Below are 23478 nucleotides of genomic sequence, written 5' to 3' on the forward strand. Positions count from 1 at the left end.
TATTGTCCATTTCTGAAATCTTAGCATGAATCTACTGGATTTCTGATTGCAGGTTTTGTGTTGTTTCAGAATTTGCACTGATTTTGTTTGTTTCTTCTTATAATGTTTTAATGGAGTCTTCTAATTTTTTTCCTTTGTTTGCCTTGCTCTGTTTGATCTTTCTGTTAATTCTTTGAAGATACCTAAACATCACTCTTTCTGTTAGAGTCAAATGAGAGAAATGGAGAAATGAGACAGCGAGTGGGCTCAACAGCAAAGACAGGTTTATTGAAGACAAACCTGGGAGGGGCTTGCTGACCAGAATCAGAAGCACTCACCCCACAGGCTGAGGGCTCTAATGGGGCTTGCTGGGGGTGGAGTTTGGGAGGGGCTAACTTTGGGAGCTTGGAAAATTGAAATCTACAGAGATTTAAGAGTTATGGTGGTTGGTCTCAAAATGGCTGTACTTGGGCTCCCTCACTTCTGAATTATTTTTCAGTAAGTTCCATCATGCTTTATTCCTCAGAAATATTGACCATTTGTTTGAGCCATTCTCTTTCTTTTTTCCATGGCTTATTTAAGTTTATTGCATGAAGGAGTTACACTAGTCCAAGTTAAAAGTAGACCACAAACAGCTGCATTATACAAGCTGTGAGGTTTTAAACTTGTGGCAAGGGACAGAAGGAAACTTTCTACTCATTGTAAGGAAATCCTCACTTAAGCTTCAGTGAATCACAAGCACTTAAAACTCATGGACCTTCAGCTGGTTGTCCTTAGCCAGGCCAGTGTCTTCAAGGAACTGGGCTATGTTCTTGCACTGGTCATCCTGTAGCTGAATTACTTCTCCATATTCTGGATGTTCAGTTACAGTACCATTGCAGGCAAATGTCTTCTTCAATGCCTTCACTCATTTCTTCTTATCATAATCATCAGCGATCCCTTGGACAGTAGTAAGGGTCTTCCTGCTGCTTCTCTGTTGAATTCTTATATGAATATAAGAATTCAATGGAGGAAGCAGGTTGTCACCCTTACTTGCATCAGCAAAGGGGTTGCAAGAGTGGAGATTCTGGATAGCAGACATATGACACACTTCCTTTTCGTTGGTGCAAATGGCCTGATGAAGTTGGTGGCAGGAGAAGGTGGTTGGGAGGGGGGCAGGGCATCAGGAAGTGAGGGGGATTCAGGGGGAGGCTGCTGAGTCCTCAGTGGTGGCTCAGTGACTGGGGCTGAGTCATTGTCTCATGTTTCCTCCTGTGAGTTAAAATTCTCTGTTGTCTCTGAACATTGTGTTGTTGTTATTAAGTGCTGTGGAATCATATATAGCGACCCTGTATAGGGTTTCTGAGGAGTGGTGGGTGAGTTTGAACTGCCAACCTTGTGGTTCAAACTGACCTTGTAGTCAAGCGCTTATCCTGCAGCTCCACACCAGGACTCCTGGTGTTGTTGTATTTATATTTAAATGGTGACTATATGCTAATGTGTCTTAGACTCTCACCAACTGTCTCCTCTGGGTGTAGTTAGAGAATGAAAGGATGTGCTGTTTTCCATTTGTTCATGAACCTCAGTTTAGGGTGATTTTGGCTGGTGGTGTGCCGGGAGCCAGCCCCAGCAGACTTATTCCAGGGTTTTTCCAAAAGCGTATGCGGCGTCGGCGGATTACGGAGTCATAGGCCATAATAAATTCAAAATCTTCTCATTACATGCTTTATTATTATTATTTCTATGGCTACTCTAATACTCTACTTCTCTCATTCTTTACTGTCCCGCTCATTCTTTACTCCCCTGCTCTCCTGCTCATATATTCTGTTTCCTTTCTCCCTTCCCCTGGCTCCTGCTTCCCTTCTCTCCTCTCCTGCTCCCCTCTTCTGCTCCCTTTACTAGCTTCCATTCTCTCCATTACTCCCTCTATCCTCCCTCCATTCTTGTCTCGTCTCCTCTCCATCTCATATTCCTTCTTCTCCCCCTATTCTTGTCACTACTACTACTACCTCTCTGTTCTGTCTTACAACCCCCTTATATACCATTACAGAAAACATTGCATTCATAGTAATCAATGACATCAAGGTACAATCTATCTTGAGGCACATTCCTTATGGTTTACAATTCTTAAATTTACAACAGGGATGAGAAGTTACAGCAAAAACATTATCTCAAGGCATAGGAGACATTCAGGCGCCTTGAAACCTTTTAGTTAAACATTTGTTCATACATAAATCTATTCTTTTCTATGGGAAACAAGTTAACCTTCACATATTTCTTAACCTTTGTCTGTTAAATCTTGTTAATTTTAGTTGTTAGGTGCAATTAACTCTCCATTAACTTCTTCCATACTCTATCTGTTTATAGCCTACAAAAACACTTATCAGGGAAACTGAGGTTATGAAAAACAACTTCTCTAATTTACTGATCATTAATTTAAGAAAGTCTAAGTCAGACTTTTTATTTAGTATCTGTATATACCATACCCTTTATCTAATTGTTTTTAGAAATTCTTGTACCCACAGCCCTTATTGGCTATTCAAGTTTAGGATTCTTTATTGCCTTAAACTAAGGCTACAAGGAAGAATGTTTACAATCACTAAACCTAAGCTGGCAGGAATTCAATAGACAAATCCTGTCTCCTAGCAGTCTTAAGAATGTTGTTAATATAAGTATTAAAACTACCTATGATTACAAGTAGAATAAAATGTAGCTAATGTGTGGCTTCTAACTTTTAATGAAAATATACTAAAGTGTAGGAGAGTCAAAAATCTAAAGTAAAAGGGATACTAATAAAATCATGAATAATTCGGAGAATGATTTAACAAGAGAAAAAATTCAACTAGGGGTCTGTGCATAAAAATAATAAAACAACTCTTTGTGGCTCTGCCATCCAAAGAGAGAAAGAAAGAAAGAAAGAAAAAGAAAAAGAAAAGAAAGTATTTCATTGTTGCTTTGCAAAGACAATGAATTCTTCATGCACAGGTTTTCCCCATGTCTCATTTATTTAATTCCTCGATTAATATGTCCCAATTTATTTATTTTAATTCCTTAATTAATTATGGCCCTGGCCAGTGTTGGCTGCTGTCGTTGATCAGATGGTATAGGAGGAGCTGGTATTGGTTCTTGCTCAGTGAGTGGTAGTGTTGGAGGAGAATATTGAAAGTGCCATGGGCTGCCCAAAGAACAAACAAATCTGTGTTGGAAGAAGTACAGCCAGAGTGCTCCTTGGAAGCCAGGATGGCCAGACTTTGTCTCTCACATTTCGGACACATTGTCAGAAGGGAACAGTCCCTGGAGAAGGATACCATGTTTGGTAAAGTGGAGGGTCAGAGAAAAAGAGGAAGACCCCCAACGAGATGGATTGACACAGTGGAAGCAGCAATGGGCTCAAACATAATAACGATTGTGAGGTTGGCTCAGGACTGGACAGTGTTTCATTCTGTTGTACATAGGGTTGCTATGAGTTGGTACTGACTCTATGGCACCTAACAACAACAATTTTTTGGTGAAGTTTCAATTTGTATCTTTTTTACATTTTTTCCAATTCTAAGACTTCTTTCAATATTCAGATATGAATTCCTTATCAGATATACCAGACTCTGTGCTTTTAACCACTCCTCTTTGCTATGTTGAGGGGAGTGTATGAGGAAGGAGTCCTGGTGTGGCATTGTAGGATAAGCACTGGCTTGATAACTGATAGGTCAGTGGTTCAAACCTACCAGCCTCTCCTTGGAAACCCTATACAGCGTCATTGTGAGTCCGAACCAACTCAATGGCACTTAACAACAACAACAGCAATGGCAGGTAGACTAGGATAGGAGTTCAGATGGAACAAAGTAGATAGACATTTAAAAATACCTAAACAAAAATAAACAAGTTTAAGGGATTCTGGGTCTATTTGTCTTTTCCTTTTGTCTTCTGAATGTTCTTAAATAGTTTTTTTTAAATCCAAAGAAAACCACTTTTCTGCTTTTTTTAACCACAGAAGAATGTCTCCGGATTCTAGAACATGCTCCCTTGTCCTGTTCCTTTTTCTGAGCCATACAATGGCAAGCTGGAGAGTCCCCAATCCCAGGCAGGGTAAGTCCTGAGGGGGGAACCACATACATGGTTTCTACACATGTTGGGGATACAGTGGGTTGGCACAGATCAATTTAGGTTCGTGATGCTTTAGACTGAAGGGGCAGGGAACCTTTATTCTGCCAAAATGTATAACATCATTGGTGGGCCATGCAAAATTATCGACTTAAAAATTAGCCAGCTGTATTTGGTCAAACATTTAATAAACTCACCCCCTGATGTGATGGCTGGAACTGCAGTTGCCTTGGCAGGGTCAGACCAAATGATTTCATGGGCCTTATACAGCCTACAGGCTAGACGTTTCCCACCCCTGCTTACAGTGGTTTTTTTTGGGGGTGTGAGTGTGCATTTGCGTACATGAAGAATTTTTAGGATTATTCTAAAAGGTTTTTTGGAGATAGGGTTTTTCCATACTGGGTACAGCTGGACACAGGTATGGTTAAAATTCACCAAAAGCTTCCATCATGAGTGGATTTTTTGGGCTCATTTCCTAACCCATATTTGTATTTTTGATGGTCACATTCAAATCTAGTTATACATTCAATGGCTTTCTTACAGATTTGCATCCATTATTACAAAAAATGGCAGTAAGTATTCCATTTTCTTTTGATCAAAATCCCCTCTACTGGAACATGCCAATTTTATGAATGTTATAATTGATGTTATCTGTGCCTTTTAGGAAGAAATAATAGAGGGAAACTATCTGAATGGTAATGTACCCACTCTGTTCTATTTGCTTCTTCCAAGAATTTCAAGCAGAATGCAGTTATGATCTCTCTGGAATGATTGCTTTTTAACTTGTCTTTGCCTTTGATTCCCATTGTAGCATTACTGGATCTCATACAATTTCAAAGGTAACTCATCCTAGAGGGGAGGGGAGGGGAGGGGAGGGCAGATGGGAGAGATTTTTAATAAAAATTCTTGATGGAACTTTCTTAATTGTAAAATGTCATACAATGAAGAAACTTCCATCATTGCACATGTGTGTTCAAGTAGACACATGTATTCTTCCTCCACTCTGTCATACCTTACTCTGGCAGCCATGCCTGCTGTAAGTACTCTATCCGTTTAAGCTCATCTGATCCTGCTGCTATTCCACTGTGCAGAATAATGAAGGTCACATAGCCAAGAGGTGGGGGAGCTGGTCTGTGCACAGAGCAGCCCGGCTCCAGGGTCCATTCCCTTCGCTGCCGTTCTGTTTACTGCATACCGCACACACTACCTGTGTTGGGCCCTGGGGACAGGCGCAGGGAGACAGCACTGTGCAACGACAAATATTGATAAGAATTCTAATATGATGAGTTCTCTGGTAGCGTAGTGGTTACGAATTGGGATGCAAACCTCAAGGTCAGCAGTTCGAAACTATCAGCTGTTCTCTGGGAGAAAGATGAGGCTTTCTGCTCCCGTAAAGATTTACAGCCTCGGAAACCCTTTACAGGGTCGCTATGAGTCAGAACTGACTCCACGGCACATAACCACCACTACCACCATGAAGGAGTAGAGATAGGGGTCATGAGGTCTCATGACAGGGATACCCCATTGTGTTAAGGTGAAAGATCTTTATAAATAGTATTCCAATGGATAGTTTTGGATATATTGTTTCAGATAAAATTTTTGTTAATGAATTATTTTATTCATTCATTTACTTATCTACAACAAAAATAAGGCTATAAAAGGCAATTGTTGTTGTTAAGTGCTGTCAAGTCAGTTCTGGCTCATAGTGACCCTGTATAGGGTTTCTAAGGAGCGGCTGGTGAGTCTGAACCTCCGACCTTGCAGTCCAGTGCATTCATCCACAGTATCACACCAGGACTCCTAAAAAGCAATTGTTGTTGTTGTTAAGTGCCATCAAGTTGATTCTGACCCATAGCAACCCTGTATAGGGTTTGCAAGGAGCAGCTGGTGAGCTTGAACCACTGACCTTGCAGTTCAAATGACTTTGCAGTCCGACGCATTAGCCCACAGTGCTAATCCAGGGCTCCAAATTAGCGACCATTTATTTCCTGTGTGCTACTCAGTGTTCAAGGCACTCTGGTAGCGTAGTGGTTACGAATTGGGCTGCGAACTGCAAGGTCCGCAGTTCGAAACTACCAGCTCTTCCGTGGGAGAAAGATGAGGCTTTCTGCTCCTGTAAAGATTTACAGCCTCGGAAACCCTGTACAGGGTCGCTATAGTTGGAGCCGATTCCATGGCACATAACAACAAGAAGTCAGTGTTCTAAGTACTTTACATAAGTGAACTGGTTAAATTCTCATTATCCATAGTTCATAGAAAGGAGACTTAAGCAAATATGCCTAAGTGGTAGAGCCAGGATTCAAACCCAGGTTGTGAGCCCACTCTCCTAACTGCACATGTCAGCCTCTCGTGGGATACATAGTGCCTGCCTTTTGAACTTAATATAGTAAAGACAGCTTTCTAAATCAGTAGGTTTGGATTTAAGCAGGCTCTTAGGGGAATTAGAATATTTCAGATATTTCAGAAATTGATCATCATCTTTGAGAGAGTGGAATCCAGGCAGAGTCGTAGGATTAGACACTTCCCTTCGTGGGGCCAGGTTAACAAATTTCCTGCTTCAAAGGGCAGAGCTCCTGGTATCCTTGGTTCATTCCCTCCATCCTCTCTGGACAGCTACTGTAGCTCTGCTTATAGGGGGACCACTTGTGATTTTTCTCTTTGCAGCTCTCACATGTGGACAGCAGGCCAGTCCCACAGAGTCCTGGCCTATCTGAATTCACAGAATGTTGCCTTCACCATCACCAGCCTGCAGGTGCGTACTTGAACTTCATCCCTCTGAATCCTGCTGAGTGCTCAGGGGTTGCAAACGTGGGCCAGGTAAGGTGGAGAAGTGGGCCGGGAGAGAAACCGACTTCACGCTCAGTCACAGTGGCTCACGTCTACTCTCAGTGACGTCACATTGGCCACTTGAAATCAATTCTGGTGGAAAAATTTGTTGTTGTTGTTGTTGTTGTTAAGAGCCATCGAGTCAATTCCGACCCATAGTGACCCTGTATAGGGTTTCCAAGGAGCAGCTGGTGAGCTTGAACCACCGACCTTGCAGCTCAAATGACTTTGCAGTCTGACGTGTAAACCCACAGCGCCACATGGGAATTAGTGAATTCTGCAGACTGGGGTTTGATGCAATGTTTTGTCGATTGTCTAGATTTAAGAACGTGATGGAGAAAGTGTTCATAATGTGTCTGTAGCCACTACATTGTGAAGCACCCAGAAAACTGAGGAGCTCTTTGTTCAGTATTAAAGAAGCAATTTTTATCTGAGCGATACACTAGTAATCATTGTCACTGAATTGTAAATGTGGAAGCAGAGTTAGCAATGTTTCGACGTGTGTATTTTCACCACAAAAAATGTAACAGTTTTCTGCTCCAACAAAGAAGTCACCTCATTGACAAACTAGTGAAGCGCGCGCTGATGGATGTCATTGTGTCTTCCATTTCTTCCTGCTCTTTAATGGAAACAAAAATATCAGCCAAAGGTCACATCAGAACTATAGTCACAGTGTTGGATGTTAGCCACTTACCAGGACACCGGGAATGGGAGGTGATGGATGACCTCGAGGCATCTGTATTTATGTACATCTGTCAGTCTGTGGTAGCACAAACAGGAGCATGTCCTCCCCTTTCCTTGTTAGCAATAAGGGTTCTATGAGATGTATACACTTTATTTATTAATTTTTATGTATTTATTATTTCTTTATTTATTTTAAAAAAATTTTAATTTATTTAAGGTTTTTATTGTGGAGTGAGTGAAAGCTTACAGGGCATATCATCAGTTTACATTCAACAAATCATACACCTTGTTTCATTACAATGATGACAATCACCTCCATGTACCATCAGTCAACAGTATTTCTCTCTATCCACTTCAGCTTTTTAAAAACAAACAAACAAAAAACCCACTCAGGCATATATAATAATTTACATCTCCAAAGGGCACATTCTGCAAGTCTGCTTCTGGCCACCAGATCTTAGTCCCTCTCTTCTTAGTCCAGGATTCTAGAGTCCTCAGCCGCTTCCCCATCTCCATGCCCCCATCTCTGCCTCCATCTCTGGCACTGCTGCTTCTCTGGATAAGGTCCCGCATTCTGCTTGTGCGTTCCTCTCTTGATAGTCCTAGGGTCCTCTGTTTCTGGACTGTAAGATTAACCACTCCCCTGTTTCTGTTACAAAACTTCTACCTTTACAATTGTGACAGTCACAATTAGTCATGATAACAATTATTCACTATTGAATCTTATGAATCTTATCCCCATCTCTTTTCACCAGACCCATCTAGACAAGATGACAGTTATTCAGTGGGGACTCTTTCTTCCCACCATACTCTTAAACTAAATTCCCTCTTGAAACCTTGTAAGCCAGTCACTTTGTGCCTTTATTGCCCCCTCATTTTAGGTAGCCAATGTCTAAGTTGCCCATCCCTATCTACCCTGTGTACAGAGGGGATACCATTGAAACTTGATTTGAAGACTGTTTCCCTCTCTGTTGGTATTTAGAGTAACTATCACTCTGAGTATAGGTCAGGTTCATCATGAAGATGTATCTTCTGTCACTGTAGCTGTTCCAGTCTGCTTGTCCTTTCTAGTGGGAATGTCCTTTCTAGTGGAGTGCAGGTCTGCTTCCAGCTTATTTGCCTCAGTCAATTGATCTCATTTCTGGACATGTGCAGATATGGTTGTCTGCTTCTGTTTTTTGGGCATCTTCAGGGGTTATCTGTGGCCTTAATACTTAGATGGGTGTGTATTTTGGTATTTCTTTATGCTTTCTGAATGCCTCCAGGTAGATGTGATCAGGAAATGGGCTTCCCTTTTCACTCTTCTTCTTGAGAAATTTCAAGATGCCACTGTTGGTCATTTTGATGTAACTTAGGATTTAATTTTCAGCCTATTTCCTCTTTTGTCTGCTTGTCCCACTCACAATCCCTGTTCAGGCCTTTTTTCTAGTTATAAACAGTTCAGAGCCGGCTGTGGCCGTTTGGTTTTAATTGGAAACTGTCTCTTTACATTTCGAGGAGGTCTGTGCGCATGCGTAGTAGAACCCTCCGAGGGTAGGGTTGGGGTAACTAGCTCAGGCACCCCTATAGTCACCAGAATGGAGGTGCGCAGACAGCAAGGGACCAATGAACAGATATCAAAAGAAAAGAATGTCCACACCTTTATCTCAGCGGTTCTGCCGGGTGTCTGTGGCTGCTCTGATTCTTCCCCCACGTGTTCTCACCCAAGATGGTGGCTCCTGGAGCAGCCGAGCGTACCGGACTAGAAAGCAATGGATTTCTTGCTCCTGCCACAAATTCCCCCAGCTGTGAGCCTTCCAACCTTCTAAATATTCCTTTATATGTGGTTCAGAGTTCTGGGACCATCCCCTGAGCCTGCTTGGTCGGGTATTCTGTGTTGTTGCTGACGGAGCTCCTCACTTCACTTCCACCTGATCCACCATTTTGTTTGTTCTCTGAGATGTATACACTTTAATCTGAGACACCTTCCTCTCTTTATAGAAACTTATGGCAAATCCATATGGGTCAGAGTAGAATTGCATCCCATAGGGTTTTCAGTGGCTGTGGTCTTTTGGAAAGAGATTGCCAAGTTTTTCTTATGTGGTACCACTAGGTGGTCCTGAACTGCCAACCTTTTGGTTACTAGCCAAGCACTTAGCCATTTGCACCACTCAGGGACAGCACATGTACACGCACACGCACGCACACACATGCATGTTTTTTTCATTGACATCTATACGTCTATGTATCTAGCATCTACTTTGTGCCAGGCATAGTTTCAGCCCATGGACTCAGTGGAGAACAAGACAGTCATGATTCCCACCCACATGCGCTGGCTTCATTCTAGTGGACAGTAAGTAAACAATTCCTCAGCTTATGGAGGACCCTTACTGAGCATTTACTGTATACCAGGCATGGTTGTAAACACTCGGCCCCTTCGCTTAATCCATTTTACAAACCTACATGGTAAGTCCTATTAGTACCCCTGTTTTCCAGATGTGGAAAACAGGCCTAGTGACGCTAGTGTAGATGTAACAGGAAAACAAAACAGGATACTCAGTAAATTAGAATTGTATATAAAAAAGGAATAAGTTTCTTAGGGCAAGTATGTGCCCTGTAATACTTTGGGCATGCTTATAATAAAAAGTTATTTGTTATTTATCTGAAATTCAAATTTAGCTGGGCATCCCGTATTTAATCTGGCAACCCTAGTTAAGTAATTTATCCAAAGACACACAGCTACAAAGTGGCAAGGCAGGGATTTGCACATGGTAATCTGGTCCTGGTGGCGCTGTAGGATAAGCACTGGACTGCAAGGTAGGTTTGAACCGTAAGGTGGTGGTTCAAACCTGCCAGCCACTCCTCGTAAACCCTATACAGGGTCGCCATGAGTCGGAACCAACTCTATGGTACCAAACAATAATGACGATCTGGCTCTGGTGTTCCTGGTGTAGTGCTATAGAAGCAGCCCTGGACTGTTCACTGCAAGGTCGGTGGTTCAAACCCAGCAGCTACTCCTCAGAAGCCCTAAATGGGGTTGCTATGAGTCAGAACTGACTAGATGGCACTTAACAACAACAATAACAATCTGGTTCTGGAAGAAAAGCCTGGCTATCTTGTTACAAAAAATTGACCAGTGAATACCGGATCCCATGGTGTGGGGAGTTGTCAGGAGTTGGGGGCCAACTTGATGGCAGCTGACAGCAAGAAGTCTAGTTCCAGGACCCACATCTTTCTCATCACACAACCCTATGCTTCTTAGAGCATCTTGTGTAAGGGAGATTTAGAAAACAATCCCCTCTTAAGATACGCCTGGAGGGGGCGTCATAGGCGCTGTGACCACGCTACAGGACTTTTACTTCTGTGTGTGACTCATGGGAAGAGTTTGATGCAGCGCCTATCTGGGATAGTGAGCTTTCTGGGAAGAGGCCAGCCGCTCTGGACTTGAAAACTCAGTTACCTACAGGACCAGGTAGGCCTTGTAATGGGGCACTCAGGCTGGTTGGCCTGTGGAGAGCTGGAGAGTAATTTCAGTGAGCAACTGCTTGTGGTCCCTCTGGTTAGCACCAGTTAGAAGAGTATGCACAGAGTTGACAGATCTTTGTATTTTCCAAGAGAAGTTAGAAATCCAGACTCAGTGATTTCAATCCCTGATTTGTAAATGTTGGCAGCTAGTGAAACATTTGAGGGCTGGCTGGAGGGAACATGTCTGTAGGATGCCAGTTTATGGTCTTTGCCTGGGCTGATAGCCATGGTGCTGCTGATCGTGAGCGTCTGTCTTTCTGTCCTGGCCAACTCCCCTGTCTTGGCACATCTAGGCAGCCGTGGAAAGTCACCTGGAGCAGCGTTTGTACCGGCCTCAGCAGCTGCTGGAGGACCTGAGGCAAACAGACGCTCCGCAGTTCCGCACAGCCATGAAGTGGCTCTTAGAAGACAAGAAGGACCGCTTGGTGAGATGTCCGTGGCCTCCTGGGAGCAGAGAAGTCCAGACCAGGGGTTATTTGTTGAATTGAATGAGTCTGTAGAAGACTTGTCCCTTATATATCCCTCTTTCCATTTTTCTCCCTGCCCAACCTCACTGGAATCCTCGGATTCTTGGTTCTGATATTTTCTCCAAAGCTCAAATATTCATATCAGTACTAAGAAATGAGAGGGACCTGAGGACCTCCCTGTAAACACCGATTCAGTAAACATTCATGAATAATGACTGTGCAACAGTAAGCACTGGATTCAGAGCAGAAAGACTGTCTTCCAGGAGCTTGCAGTCCACAAGGGAGACACTAACCAGACACGGATCTGCTTTATAAAATGAAGTTAGTCATTGCAAAGCAAAGCCTTGGGACCCAGAGGTCCTTGGGATCTGGAAGGTGAGGTTTGGAAAAAATTTTTTGTTGGAGACAGTTTAGACCACACTGTTTCCCCAAAGGAGTTGAGGCATATACACATTTTGATCATTATGCTTTTATTTTAATGTCAATTACTAAAATATAATGAACACTTTAAGCCAGTGAGTTTGGTGTTGTTGTTGTTAAATTCTGTCAAGTCGGTTCCGACCCATATCGAACCTGTATAAGGTTTCCGAGGAGCTGCTGGTGAGCTTCAATGGCTAATGTTGCATTTCAAACCGACTTTACAATCCAGTTCATTAACCCACTGCACCACACCAAGACTCTGAGATTGGTAGGGATATAATATTTTCCTTTGATGTGGATTTAAGTTGAAAAAATTTGTAATGAAGAATATGACATAAAAGTGAAGGCAGTGCTGACATATGGAAAAAGGTGGGATGGTGGTCTATGAGAAAGAGATGGGTTAATGTATGTTGAGGGTTTACCACAGTTAGGTCAGCACACTATTTTATAATGGACTCGAACACATGGTGATGCTCTAAGGTTCCCAAAGCTGTCATCTTTACTGATGCAGATTGTCCTTTATCCTAGGGAGTGGGTAGTAGGCTCTAACCACCCACCTGTTAGTGAGCGGTCATTCACTCCTTGTGAAAACCTGTTGCTGATGTTAGGTGCCATCTCGTCAGTTCTGAATCATCACGACCTATACCCAGCAGAATGAAACACTGCCTGGTCCTGTGCCATCCTCAGAACTGTTATGTTTGAGCCCACTCTTGCTGCCGATGTGTCAGTCCATCTGTTGGGGGCCATCCTCTTTTTCATTGACCCTCCACTTTACCTAGCATGATGTTCTTCTCCAACAACATACCCAAAGAACTAGAAATGAAGTTTTGCCATCCTGGATTCTAAAGAGCATTTTGGCTGTACTTCTTCCAAGACAGATTTGTTTGTTCTTCTGGTAGTCCGTGGTACATTCAATATTCTTGGCCAACACCAAAATGCAAATGGATTGATTCTTCTACAGTCTTCCTTATTCATTTTCCAACTTTCACATGCAATGACTGAAAATACCAAAATACTCTGAAATTTTCAGATGCACTTTAATCCTCAGATTGACATCGTTGCTCTTGAACGCCTTAAAGAGATATACCTAATGTAATATGTCGTTTGTTGTACTGACTCCTGTTTCTTTGAGCATTTACTGTGGATCCAAGCGAAATGAAGTCTTTGCCAACTTGAATCTTTTCTCTGTTTATCATCTGTTGATCATGATGTTATTTATTGGCCCAGTCCTGAGAGTTTTTGTTTTCTTTACATTGAGGTACACTGCATACTGAAGGCTGCAGTCTTTGATCTTCAGCAGTAAGCTTTAAAAGCCCTCTTTTCTTTTAACAAGCCAGGTTGTGTCATCTGCATATCACAGGTTGTGAATGAGTCTTCCTCCAAACCTGATGCTACATTCTTCAGATAATCCAGCATCTGAAACTACATGCTTAGATAGAAATTCAATGTTGTGGTTGTTGTTAGGTGCCATCTAGTGGGTTCTGGTTTATAGCAACCCCATGCGCAACAGAACAAAACACTGTTTGGTCTTATGCCATGCCCACAATTGTTTCGGTTGGTCTTCCTGTTTTTTGCTGACCCTCCACTTTACCTTGATCTTTCCTGATAATACGTTCAAAGCATGAGAGCCGATATCTCGCCACCCTGGCTTCTAAGGAGCATTCTAGCCATACTTCTTCCAACACAGATTTTTTTTGTCCTTCTGATAGTCATTGGTACCTTCAGTATTCTTGTATGCCACCGTAACTCAAATGCATCAATTCTTCTATGGTCTTCCTTATTCATTGTTCAACTTTCATATGCATATGAGGCGATTAAAAACACTATGATTTGGGTTAGGTGCACCTTAGTCCTCACATTGATATCTTTGCTCTTGAATACAGTAGATTTGCTTAAAATAAAATGTGATTTGATTTCTTGATTGCTGTTCCATGAGCAACTGGTTGTGGATCCAAGCAAAATGAAGTCTTTGACAGCTTCAATCTTTTCTCCATTTATAATGATGTCATTTATTGGCCCAGTACTGAGGGGTTTTGTTTGCTCTGCATTGAGGTGCAATTTGTACTGAAGACTGTAGTCTGTAATCTTCATCAGTAACTATTTTAAGTCCTCTTCGCTTTCAGCAAGCAAGGTTGCGTCATCTGCATATCACAGGTTGTTAATGAGTCTTACTCCAATCCTGATGCCACATTTTTCTTCATAGAATCCAGCTTCCCGGATTATGTGCTCAGCGTACAGATGGACTAAGTATGGTGAAGGGATATACAACCTTGGTGCATACCATTCCTGATTTTAAACCATTCAGTCTCCCTTTATTCTGTCTGAATAACTGCTTCTTGGTCTATGTGCAGGTACTGTCTGAGCACGATTCATTGTTCTGGAACACTCCTTCTTCACAGTGGTGTCTGTAGTTTGTTATGAGCCACACAGTTTAATGCACACATAAACATTTTTCTGATTTTAGCCAAGATCTTTGTGATGTCAGGAATGATACCTTTTTTTCCATATCCTCTTCTGAATCTGACAACTCCCTGCTGCAACCATTCTTGAATTGTCTTCAGCAGAATTTTACTTGCATGTGATATTAAGTTATTGTTTCATGATTTTTGCATTCCGTTGGGTCACCTTTCTTTGGAAGGGTCACACATATGGATCTTTCCCAACTGGTTGGCTAGGTAGCTGTTTTCCAAATTTCTTGACCTAGGTAAGTGAGCGTCTCCAGCGCTTCATCAGTTTGCTGAAACACTTCAATCGATAATTCATCTATTCCTGGAGCCCTGATTATTGCCAGTGCCCTCGGTGCAGCTTGGACTTCTTCCTTCTGTGCTATTGGTTCTGAATTATATGCTTCCTCTTGCATATCATTACTGGTTAAGCATCGACCAATTTTTCTTCTTCTTTTTTATTTTTTAACTTTTTATTGTGAATTGAGTGAAGGTTTCCAGACAAAGATCATCAGCTTTACATTCAACAAATCACACACTTTGTTTCATCTCAATGATTGCAACCCCTTCCACGCAATAGCAGTTATCCTGCTTCCACCCACCTTCCCATCCCTTCTCAACTTCGTCCTTAGGCAAATGTTGCCTTTGATTTCACCAATCAGTTCTATTTGGAATAGTAAATATGTATATTTCTTCCATCTTGTTTGATGCTTCCTGAGTCAGTCAATGTGTTGTCCAGTGAATCTTTCAATATTACAAGTCAAGGCTTGAATTTTTCTTCAGTTCTTCCAGTTAGAGAAATGCTGAGCGTGTTCTTCCCTTTGGGTTTTCTAACGGCAAGTCTGCTTTTTTCACTAGTGTTTCACTTTGTCTTCTTGAGCTGCCCTTTGAAATTTTCTGCTCAGCTCTTTCATTTCCTCATTTCTTCTGTTTGCTTTAGCTTCACTATGCTCAAACAAAAGTTTTAGAGTCTCCTTTGGCATCCGTTTTCCTCTTTTCTTTCTTTCCTGCTTTTTTAATGACCTTTTGTTTCTTCCTATATGATATTCTTGATCTCATCTCATAACTCTTCTGGTTTTTGGTTATCAGTGTCTAATGCATCAACTCTGTACTTGAGGTGATTTCTAATTTCAGTGGGATGTGTTCAAGGTCATGATTTTGGCTCTTGTGGATTTGTTTTCATTTTCTTCAGCTTCAGCCTAAACTCGCACATAACCAATTGATGGTCTGTTTCAAAAGGATGTCGGAAAAGACTGAAACTTGCTCGTGAGCATCGGGAAGCCAAAGAAGCAAATGGAAGAAATGAGGAAGTAAAAGAGCTGATTAGAAAATTTCAATGAGCAGCTCTTGAAGAAAAGTTCAAGTATTGTAATGAAATGTGCAAAGAAGTGGAGTTAGAAAACCAAAAGCAAAGAACACACTCAGCATTTCTCAAGCGGCAGAAAAAAAATTCAAGCCTTGGGTTACATTATTGAAGGATTCAATAGGCAAAATATTGAATGATGTTGGAAGTATTAAAAGAAGATAGAAGGAATACACAGCATCACTGTACCAAAAAGAATTGGTCCATGTTCAGTCATTAAGAATTGATGGTATTTAAGGCAGAAGTACAAGCAGCATTGAAGGTCTTGGTGAAAAACAAATCTCCAGCAGTTGATGGAATAGAAATTGAAATGTTTCAGCAAACTGATGCCACACTGGAGGCGCTCACTCGTCTATGCCAAGAAATATGGAAAAGAGCTACCTGACCAACTAGTTGTTGTGCCCATATTTGTTCCCATTCCAAAGGTGACCCAAAAGAATGCAGAAATTGTTGAACCACAAACTAACTGAAAGGTTGGTGGTTCAAACCCACCCAGAGAAGAAAGGTCTGTGGTCTTCTGAGAGGTCACAGCTATTGGCGAACCCGTGGAATCCAGTTCTACTTACTCTGGGACACATGGAATCAACCTGAAGGCAATTGGTTTGTTTTGTTTTTTGGTTTTGGATTTCTCTAGAAGGAGATGGAAAATGCCTTCCTGTGAGAGCAGAGGCATTAAGTGTAACAGCCAAAGTGTGTCTGGATGGTGAGAAATCACCTAATGTGGGTGGAAGAGGTGATGGAGAGTTCTAGAAGATCGTACATAGCAGCATGGTGTTAAACCAATGAAACCAAACCTACTACCATCGAGGTGATTCTGACTCATAGCCAACTTAGATCGTTAAACAGTAGCTCTCCATTTCCCCACAGCGACAGAGCATGCTCTCTCTGAGGGCTTCCAAATTGAGAACCAGCTCTCAGACAACCCTGGCATCTCTCATTCCTGCAGGAACTGGATGACATTGTCATTGACCTTGGAGAGCTTCGGGAAGGAGCCTTGCAGAGCCCTGGTGTGAACCGCAGCCTGTTTCTGGTCACACTGGAGAGGTGTTTTCAGGTTCTAAATGCCCTGGAGTGTGTGGAGATCCTGGGCAAGATGCTGAGGGGCTCCTCAGGCAGTTTGCTGCAGCCAGACATCACACAGAGGCTGCCCCGGGATCTTCGCGAGGACGCCTTTAAGAACCTGTGAGTACAGGTTCCAACCCTCTTAACTCCCTGCCCTAACTCACAGCAACCTTGTGAGAATTCAAGGGGGAGCAGACAGATGGGGATAGGTTCAGATGTGAAGTCTGGAGTAGAAGTTTAAAATTTGTTTTATGACATGATTTGATAAAAACAATGTCTCCCAAATGTTACTCCCTCGTGTTCAATCCTCACAGTTTTAGCCATAGCTGAGCCCTGGTAATGCCGTGGTGAAGCCCTGGGCCAGTCATTAAAACTCACCAGTGACTTTGTGGGAGGAGAGACTTGGCAATCTGTCCCCTTAAAGAGTCCATGCAACCTAGGGAACCCTATGGGGGCGGTTCTTCTCTGTCCTGGAAGGTCACTATGAGTTGGAATCAACTCAGCGACGCATTACAATATCAACACTAGGCACTGCTTTACATTAATACTGCTTTTCTTTATATGGACTCTTTTACTTGAAATAATTATTTAAGATGTAAAGTTGATATCATCACTATAAACGGGAAACCAGTATTATTTGTAGCCATAAAAGTTAATACGATGGAAACGAAAATGTCACTACATTGTAGTTGTGTTTCCTGGCTAAGGCTTGGAGTGGAGGGCTTATTCTCGTACTTAACAAAGGAGATTTGCTGTCGTTGTTTGACTCTGACTAGACTGTGCTTCATAGTGACCTTATGGACAACAGGACACAGTGTCTGCTCCCGCACTGTCTTCGTCATCAGGGCCCTGTTTGAGTCCATTGTTTGGCCACTGGATCGATCCCTCTCACCGAGGGCCTCCTTCACCTCCACAGAGTCTCCACTGTACCAATCATGATGTCCATTTTAAGTGACTGGCCTTTCTTGGGGATGTGTCTAAAGTCTCACCATCCTTGCTTCTAATCAGCATCCTGGTTGTATTTCTTCTGAGATTCATTTGTCCGTTCCCCTGGCAGTCCACAGTATATTCAATATTCTTAGCCAACACCACAACTGGAAGGAGATTAGCATATGCCGAAAACCTCTGGAGTCTCTGAGTGGTGCAATTGCTTTATGCTCTTGACTGCTAACCACCCAGAGATGAGTCAGAAGAAAGGTCTAGTGATCTAGCTTCCCAAAGTCAACCATTGAAAACTCTAAGGAGCATAGCTCTACTCTGACACACAAGAGGTCACCGTGAGTTAGAGTGGATCCTATGGCAGCTCTTTGGGTTTAGTAAAGACATACTGTTGTTAGGAGAAGGATGTAGGAAGTTGGTTTGGACTCATAGTGACTCTGCCAACAGAACAGAACACCGCCTGATCCGGCGCCACTCGTGAAAGCATTCTGTTTGAGCATGTTGTTGTTAATTCATCTCGTTGATGGTTTTCCCTTTATTGCTGACCCTCTGCTTTACCAAGCATGATACCCTGCTCCAGAGACCAGTCCCTTCATCACTAAACTGAGACAGTCTCCTTGAGGGAAAGTAGAAGGGCTGCCAACCCCCCTCCCCACAAGGAGTAATTTTCTCCTTCTCAGAGAGCAGGCTAGGTAATAATGTTTGTTAGCACCCAGTCTCATATACAATTGCACTTGGGGAGATCACCTAATTAGAGTATTTATCTAATTAGGTGACCTCCCCAAGTATAATTAGAGTATTTATCTAATTAGGTGACCTCCCCAAGTGTATATGTGTATGGGTGCTAACAAACATTATTATCTAGCCTGCTCTCTTAGAAGGAGAAAATGACTCCTTTTTGAAAGGAGCTCTGATAGTGTAGTGGTTACAAATTGGGGCTGCTAACCTCAGGGTCAGCAGTTCGAAACTACCAGCTGTTCCGCGGGAGAAAGAGGAGGCTTTCTGCTTCCATAAAGATTTACAGCCTTGGAAACCCTGTGCAGTGTGTCTATGAGTAGGAACTGACTCCACGGTACATAACAACACCAATCTAGGATTTGAAGGGCTGTAGGCTCACTTTGGAGTTCTGGTGTGGCTCTATGGGCTAATGCGTCAGACTGCAAAGTTATTTGAACTGCAAGGTCAGTGGTTCAAGCTCACCAGCTGCTCCTTGGAAGCCCTATACAGGGTCGCTATGGGTCGGAATTGACTCGAAAGCAGTTAACAACAACAACAGGCTCACTTTGGGTCAGCAGTGACTCGATGGCATTTAACAACAAGAAGGCATTGTTGCCATGTCTAATTCTTTTACGGTGGTGGTTGTGTGCCACATCAGTGCCAATTTATAGTGCCCTGTACAGGGTTTCCAAGGCTGGAAACCTTTATGGGAGCAAGAAAGCCTCATCTTTCTCCCATGGAGCAGCTGGTAGATTTGAACTGCTGACCTTGCGGTTAGTAGCCCAGCTCATAACCCACTGTGCGACCTGGTGTGGCGCTGTGGGATAAAGCACTGGACTGCAAAGTCGGTTTGAACTACAAGGTCAGCAGTTCAAACTCATCAGCTACTCCTTGGAAACCCTATACAGGGTCACTATGGATTGGAACCGACTCCCCAGCACTTAACAACAACTGGCGCTGTTACCACCCAACTCTCTCTTTTTACTAATTGTAGCCTTTAGGGCCTTAAGATCAGTTTAGGGATGATTTAGGAGCAGGAACAGACCAACTTATCCACAGTGACTTGGCGATGCTATTTTCTATTTTTTCTGCCAAAGGACTGCAGGAGAAACAGACAATGCACTGACCCAATGTTGTCCTCTTTTTGGACAAGACGTATATCCCATGAAGCTCCTTGGCTTTGTAGTCCATGGCACAGTCCCTTCTAATTCCAGCATTCCTCCCACCCCATCCACTCAGAACATGATTCAGAGGGACCGTTTATTGACCATGGTGCATCTGGATGGATCCCAAAAGGGAATTATTGGATCATGTAATCAAATAGTTTAGGTGTAGGACTGAATTCAGGTACAGCTGATTCTATTATTCTATTTCTATTAAGTATTGTCCAGTTGGTTCTGACTCATAGTGGCCCTGTATAGGGTTTCCGAGGCTGTAATTCTTTGTGGGCACTACTGGTGGGCTGAGACCAGCTGCCTTGTGGTTCACAGTCCAGTGCTTATTATACTGAGTCATCACACTCTCCTGCTGGATCTAGAGGGTCCAATGATGCCATGAGAACATCTTTGGCTCAGGCAGACAGATGTGGCGGCATAGGCAGTTCCAGGCTTACCTCCTAAGTGTGTCAGGCGTCTCTTCCTAACAGCTCCAAACAGTTCTCTAGAGCTGATTCTCATCGGTTCAGACAGGCACTGTGCCCATCCTTGAGTTAGTCACTGTTGCTAAGGGAGCTAATGAGCTGAATGGCTCAGATGTGGGTCACAACCTCAACCAATCATGGACCAGGAATGGGAGTAGTGTGGTTTCCCCAGGAAGAACTGAAGTTGTCATGAGAGATGGGGCGTGGAAGTAAACTCCACAAAGGTCCACTGCGCCAGCTAACTTTATGTAGACCCCGAATAAGAAGCAGGGGATAGTGTCCAGCCTTGTGGGCAAAATGATAATAGAAAAACACAGATGTAACTTTGCCTGACTCTAGATTTCCAGCTCCTGAATGGGGAATCTGGAATATATCCCTATTTTCCCTGAAGCCAGCCTAATGGCTTTCTTAGATGAAGAAACTCAGGCTTGGCATCCCTGAGGTGACTGGGCCTCATGGAACTTGACTTAATCTCAACTCAACTCAGGTTGTCTGAATTCTAGTCCTTGTCTCATTCCACTCTACCCTTTCATCCCTCTTCTCCTCATGATAAAGACACCATTCATCTCCTGCCCATTTTCCAGACAAGGAAACAGAGGCACAGAGAGATGAACTAACTTGTCCTTGGCCAGACTAGTAGGTGATGATAGAGTTAGGAAGTTTGTAAATGGGCAGATTGTTTCCTGAAGTTTGCCTTTTGGAAATCTTAAAGTAGCTTATCTGTACTCTTTCACCTACTCTTGCCAAAAATAAAGAAAAAACAATTAGAGAAGGAAGTTTGCCTATTTACAAGTGAGGGGTTTAAGTTTAGGAAAGGTCTGTGGATGGTCCCTTGGAGCATTGTTTCCCATGGTGGATGGAGTACACATGAGGAAGACTTCTAGGATGAGGAGACTCAATTGCATTTTGAAGGGTGGGTTAAGGGGCTCATCAGGGCAAATGCTGCTGAAAGGTCAAGTCATATTGGGACTAACTGAGATCTCTGGTTTTGACAACAAGGAGGTCATGGGTGACTTGGACCATAGGAGTAGTGTGTAATAGGGAAGCCACATTGCAGTTACTTAAGAAGTGACTAAGAGGTAAGGAAGTGGAGACAATATGTATAGGCCACACTTTGGAAGGTATTTGTGAAGAGAGAGAAAAAATGGGGAGATAGTACCACATAGCACTGTTTTGGTGCCTAACCTGAAAACACTTTGGAACAAGGTCTACCTGTTTGTTCCTTAATTGACACCTGTGTTTTTGTCATTTAGATCTGCGGTGTTCAGAGATGTCTATGACCAAACCTCAGCTCATTCCCAGAGAGCTCTCTACTCCTGGATGACCGGGATTTTGCAGACATCGTCCAACATCACTGGTAAGTCCCTTCTTAAATGTGGGGTGACCCTTTGGAACAGTCTGTCTTCAAAAGAAGTGCTGCATCTTTGTCTCTTATAATTTTTAGTCCCAATTGTGTCCTGATATGGCTTTGTAGGATAAGCACTAGACTGCCAGCTGTTCAAACTCACCAGCTGCTCCTCAGAAACCCTATCTATACAAGGTCTGACTCGACTGGCATCCTTTTGGCTTTGTGAACCATACAATCTCTGTCGCAGCTATTCAGCTCTGACATTGTAGCTGCAACACAGCCATAGACAATACATGAATGGGCCTGGCTGTGTTCCCATAAAACTTTATTTATAAACACTGAAATTTGAATTTCACATGTCACAAAATATTATTCTCTTGATTTTTCTTTCAATGAGTTAAGCATGTGCTATGAATTGAATTGTGTCTTCCAAAAATATGTGTTGTAAATCCTAACCCCTAGTCCTGGTATGGTGCTGTACAGAGCACTGGACTGCTAACTGCAAGTTTGGTGGTTCAAACCCACCAGCCGCTCCTAGGAACCCCTATTGTTTTTAAACGCTGTCGAGTCAGTTCTGACTCTTAGTGATCCTGGACAGGGTTTCTGAGGAATGGCTGGTGGATTTGAACTGTCAACTTTGTGGTTTGAAGCCCAGTGCTGATCCTACTGGGCCACCCCAGGAGTCCTCCCTATGAATAGAAATCTAGTTAGAACCCCTATACTGGCTCCTTATGAGTGGGAACCTACTTAACACTTAACAACAATAACATGGGGTTGTAATCCTGTTGGGAGTACGGTTTCTTCTCATGTTAATAAAACATTATCAGTGTAGACTGTGTCTTAAATCAGTGTCTTGAGAAACAAAGGAGCAGATTAAGCAAACAAGCAAGAAAGTAAGCGCCAACAGAGGGGAAGAGACACGTCACATGATCATCAAGGAACCCAGGAACAGAAATGGAACAAGATAAGGACCCTTCCCCAATGTGGACAGAGAGAGACACAGGGCCATTCCAGGCTGGTGCCCTAAATTTGGACTTCCAGCCTTCTAAACCATGTGAAGATACATTTTTGTTCATTAATGTCAGCCACTTGTGGTATTTCAGCCACAGCACTAGATGATTGTTGTTGGTGGGTATGTGCCGTGGAATTGGTTTCGACTCATAGCAACCCTGCATAGGGTTCCGAGGCTGTAAATCTTTATGGGAGCAGAATGCCTCATCTTTCTCCTGTGGAGTAACTGGTAGATTCGAACTGCCAATCTTGTAGTTAGAAGTTCAACTTGTAACCCTTTACGCTACCAGAGCTGCACTAGGTAGCTAAGATAAAATACAAAAAATGCAAAAAAAAAAACATTCTTAGCTTTCGGGCTGTACAGAAATAGGTAGTAGACCAGGTTTGGCCGATGGACTGTAGTTTGCTGACCCATGGACTAATGAATCAGGGAAGACTTCCCTGGGGAGGTAGTATTTAAATGGAGACCCAAATTTAGGCTCCTTGTGAGTCTCTGGAGGACTTTTCCAGCAGAGGGACAAGCACGGACTCTGAGGTAGGAATGTGCTAGGGAAACTTCAGGTGGTTACAGTGTAAGGAGGATACATCAGGAATGCTAAGCAATGTAACAATCAGCATTTGCAGTATGGAGCAGAACTCCCTTCACCTGGTGCATAAGTGCGGCCCTCAGGAATCAGCGTGAGTATCACATTGTACCGCCCTGAAGAGGTCACTCAACTTCCTAGTCCTGATGCTGTGTTGTTGTTAAGCGCCATCTCACTGTGACCCTGTATGGGATTTCGGAGACTCTGCATCTTTGTGGGAGCAGAAAGCCTCATCTTTCTCCTGATCAGTCCTGATGTTGTTGTTGTTATGTGCCGTGGAGTCGGTTCCGACGCATAGCGACCCTGTACAGGGTTTCCTAGGCTGTAAATCTTTATGGGAGCAGAAAGCCTCATCTTTCTCCCATGTAACGGCTGGTAGTTTCGAACTGCTGACCATGAGATTAGCAGCCTGAT

At 42.9% G+C, this 23478-nt stretch overlaps 1 protein-coding gene and 1 pseudogene across 2 annotated transcripts in view; one reads left to right on the plus strand and one right to left on the minus strand.

Moving 5' to 3' along the window:
• The window catches only part of LOC102813745, an 11635-nt pseudogene extending 10575 nt beyond the window's left edge, over positions 1–1060 (minus strand).
• Positions 1061–3950: 2890 nt separating this feature from the next.
• Positions 3951–23478, plus strand: part of OTOA (otoancorin) — an 84088-nt gene continuing 64560 nt past the window's right edge. For both annotated transcript variants that reach the window (XM_006871951.1, XM_006871952.1), the window contains exons 1-8: positions 3951–4041; positions 4600–4628; positions 4721–4751; positions 4868–4895; positions 6721–6808; positions 11364–11495; positions 16711–16946; positions 21375–21478. In XM_006871951.1, the coding sequence (XP_006872013.1) occupies positions 3951–4041; positions 4600–4628; positions 4721–4751; positions 4868–4895; positions 6721–6808; positions 11364–11495; positions 16711–16946; positions 21375–21478 (739 nt within the window). The remainder of the gene's footprint in view (positions 4042–4599; positions 4629–4720; positions 4752–4867; positions 4896–6720; positions 6809–11363; positions 11496–16710; positions 16947–21374; positions 21479–23478) is intronic.

This window comes from Chrysochloris asiatica, unplaced genomic scaffold (genome assembly GCF_000296735.1).
Source record: "Chrysochloris asiatica unplaced genomic scaffold, ChrAsi1.0 scaffold00178, whole genome shotgun sequence".
Taxonomy (NCBI): Eukaryota; Metazoa; Chordata; class Mammalia; order Afrosoricida; family Chrysochloridae; genus Chrysochloris; species Chrysochloris asiatica.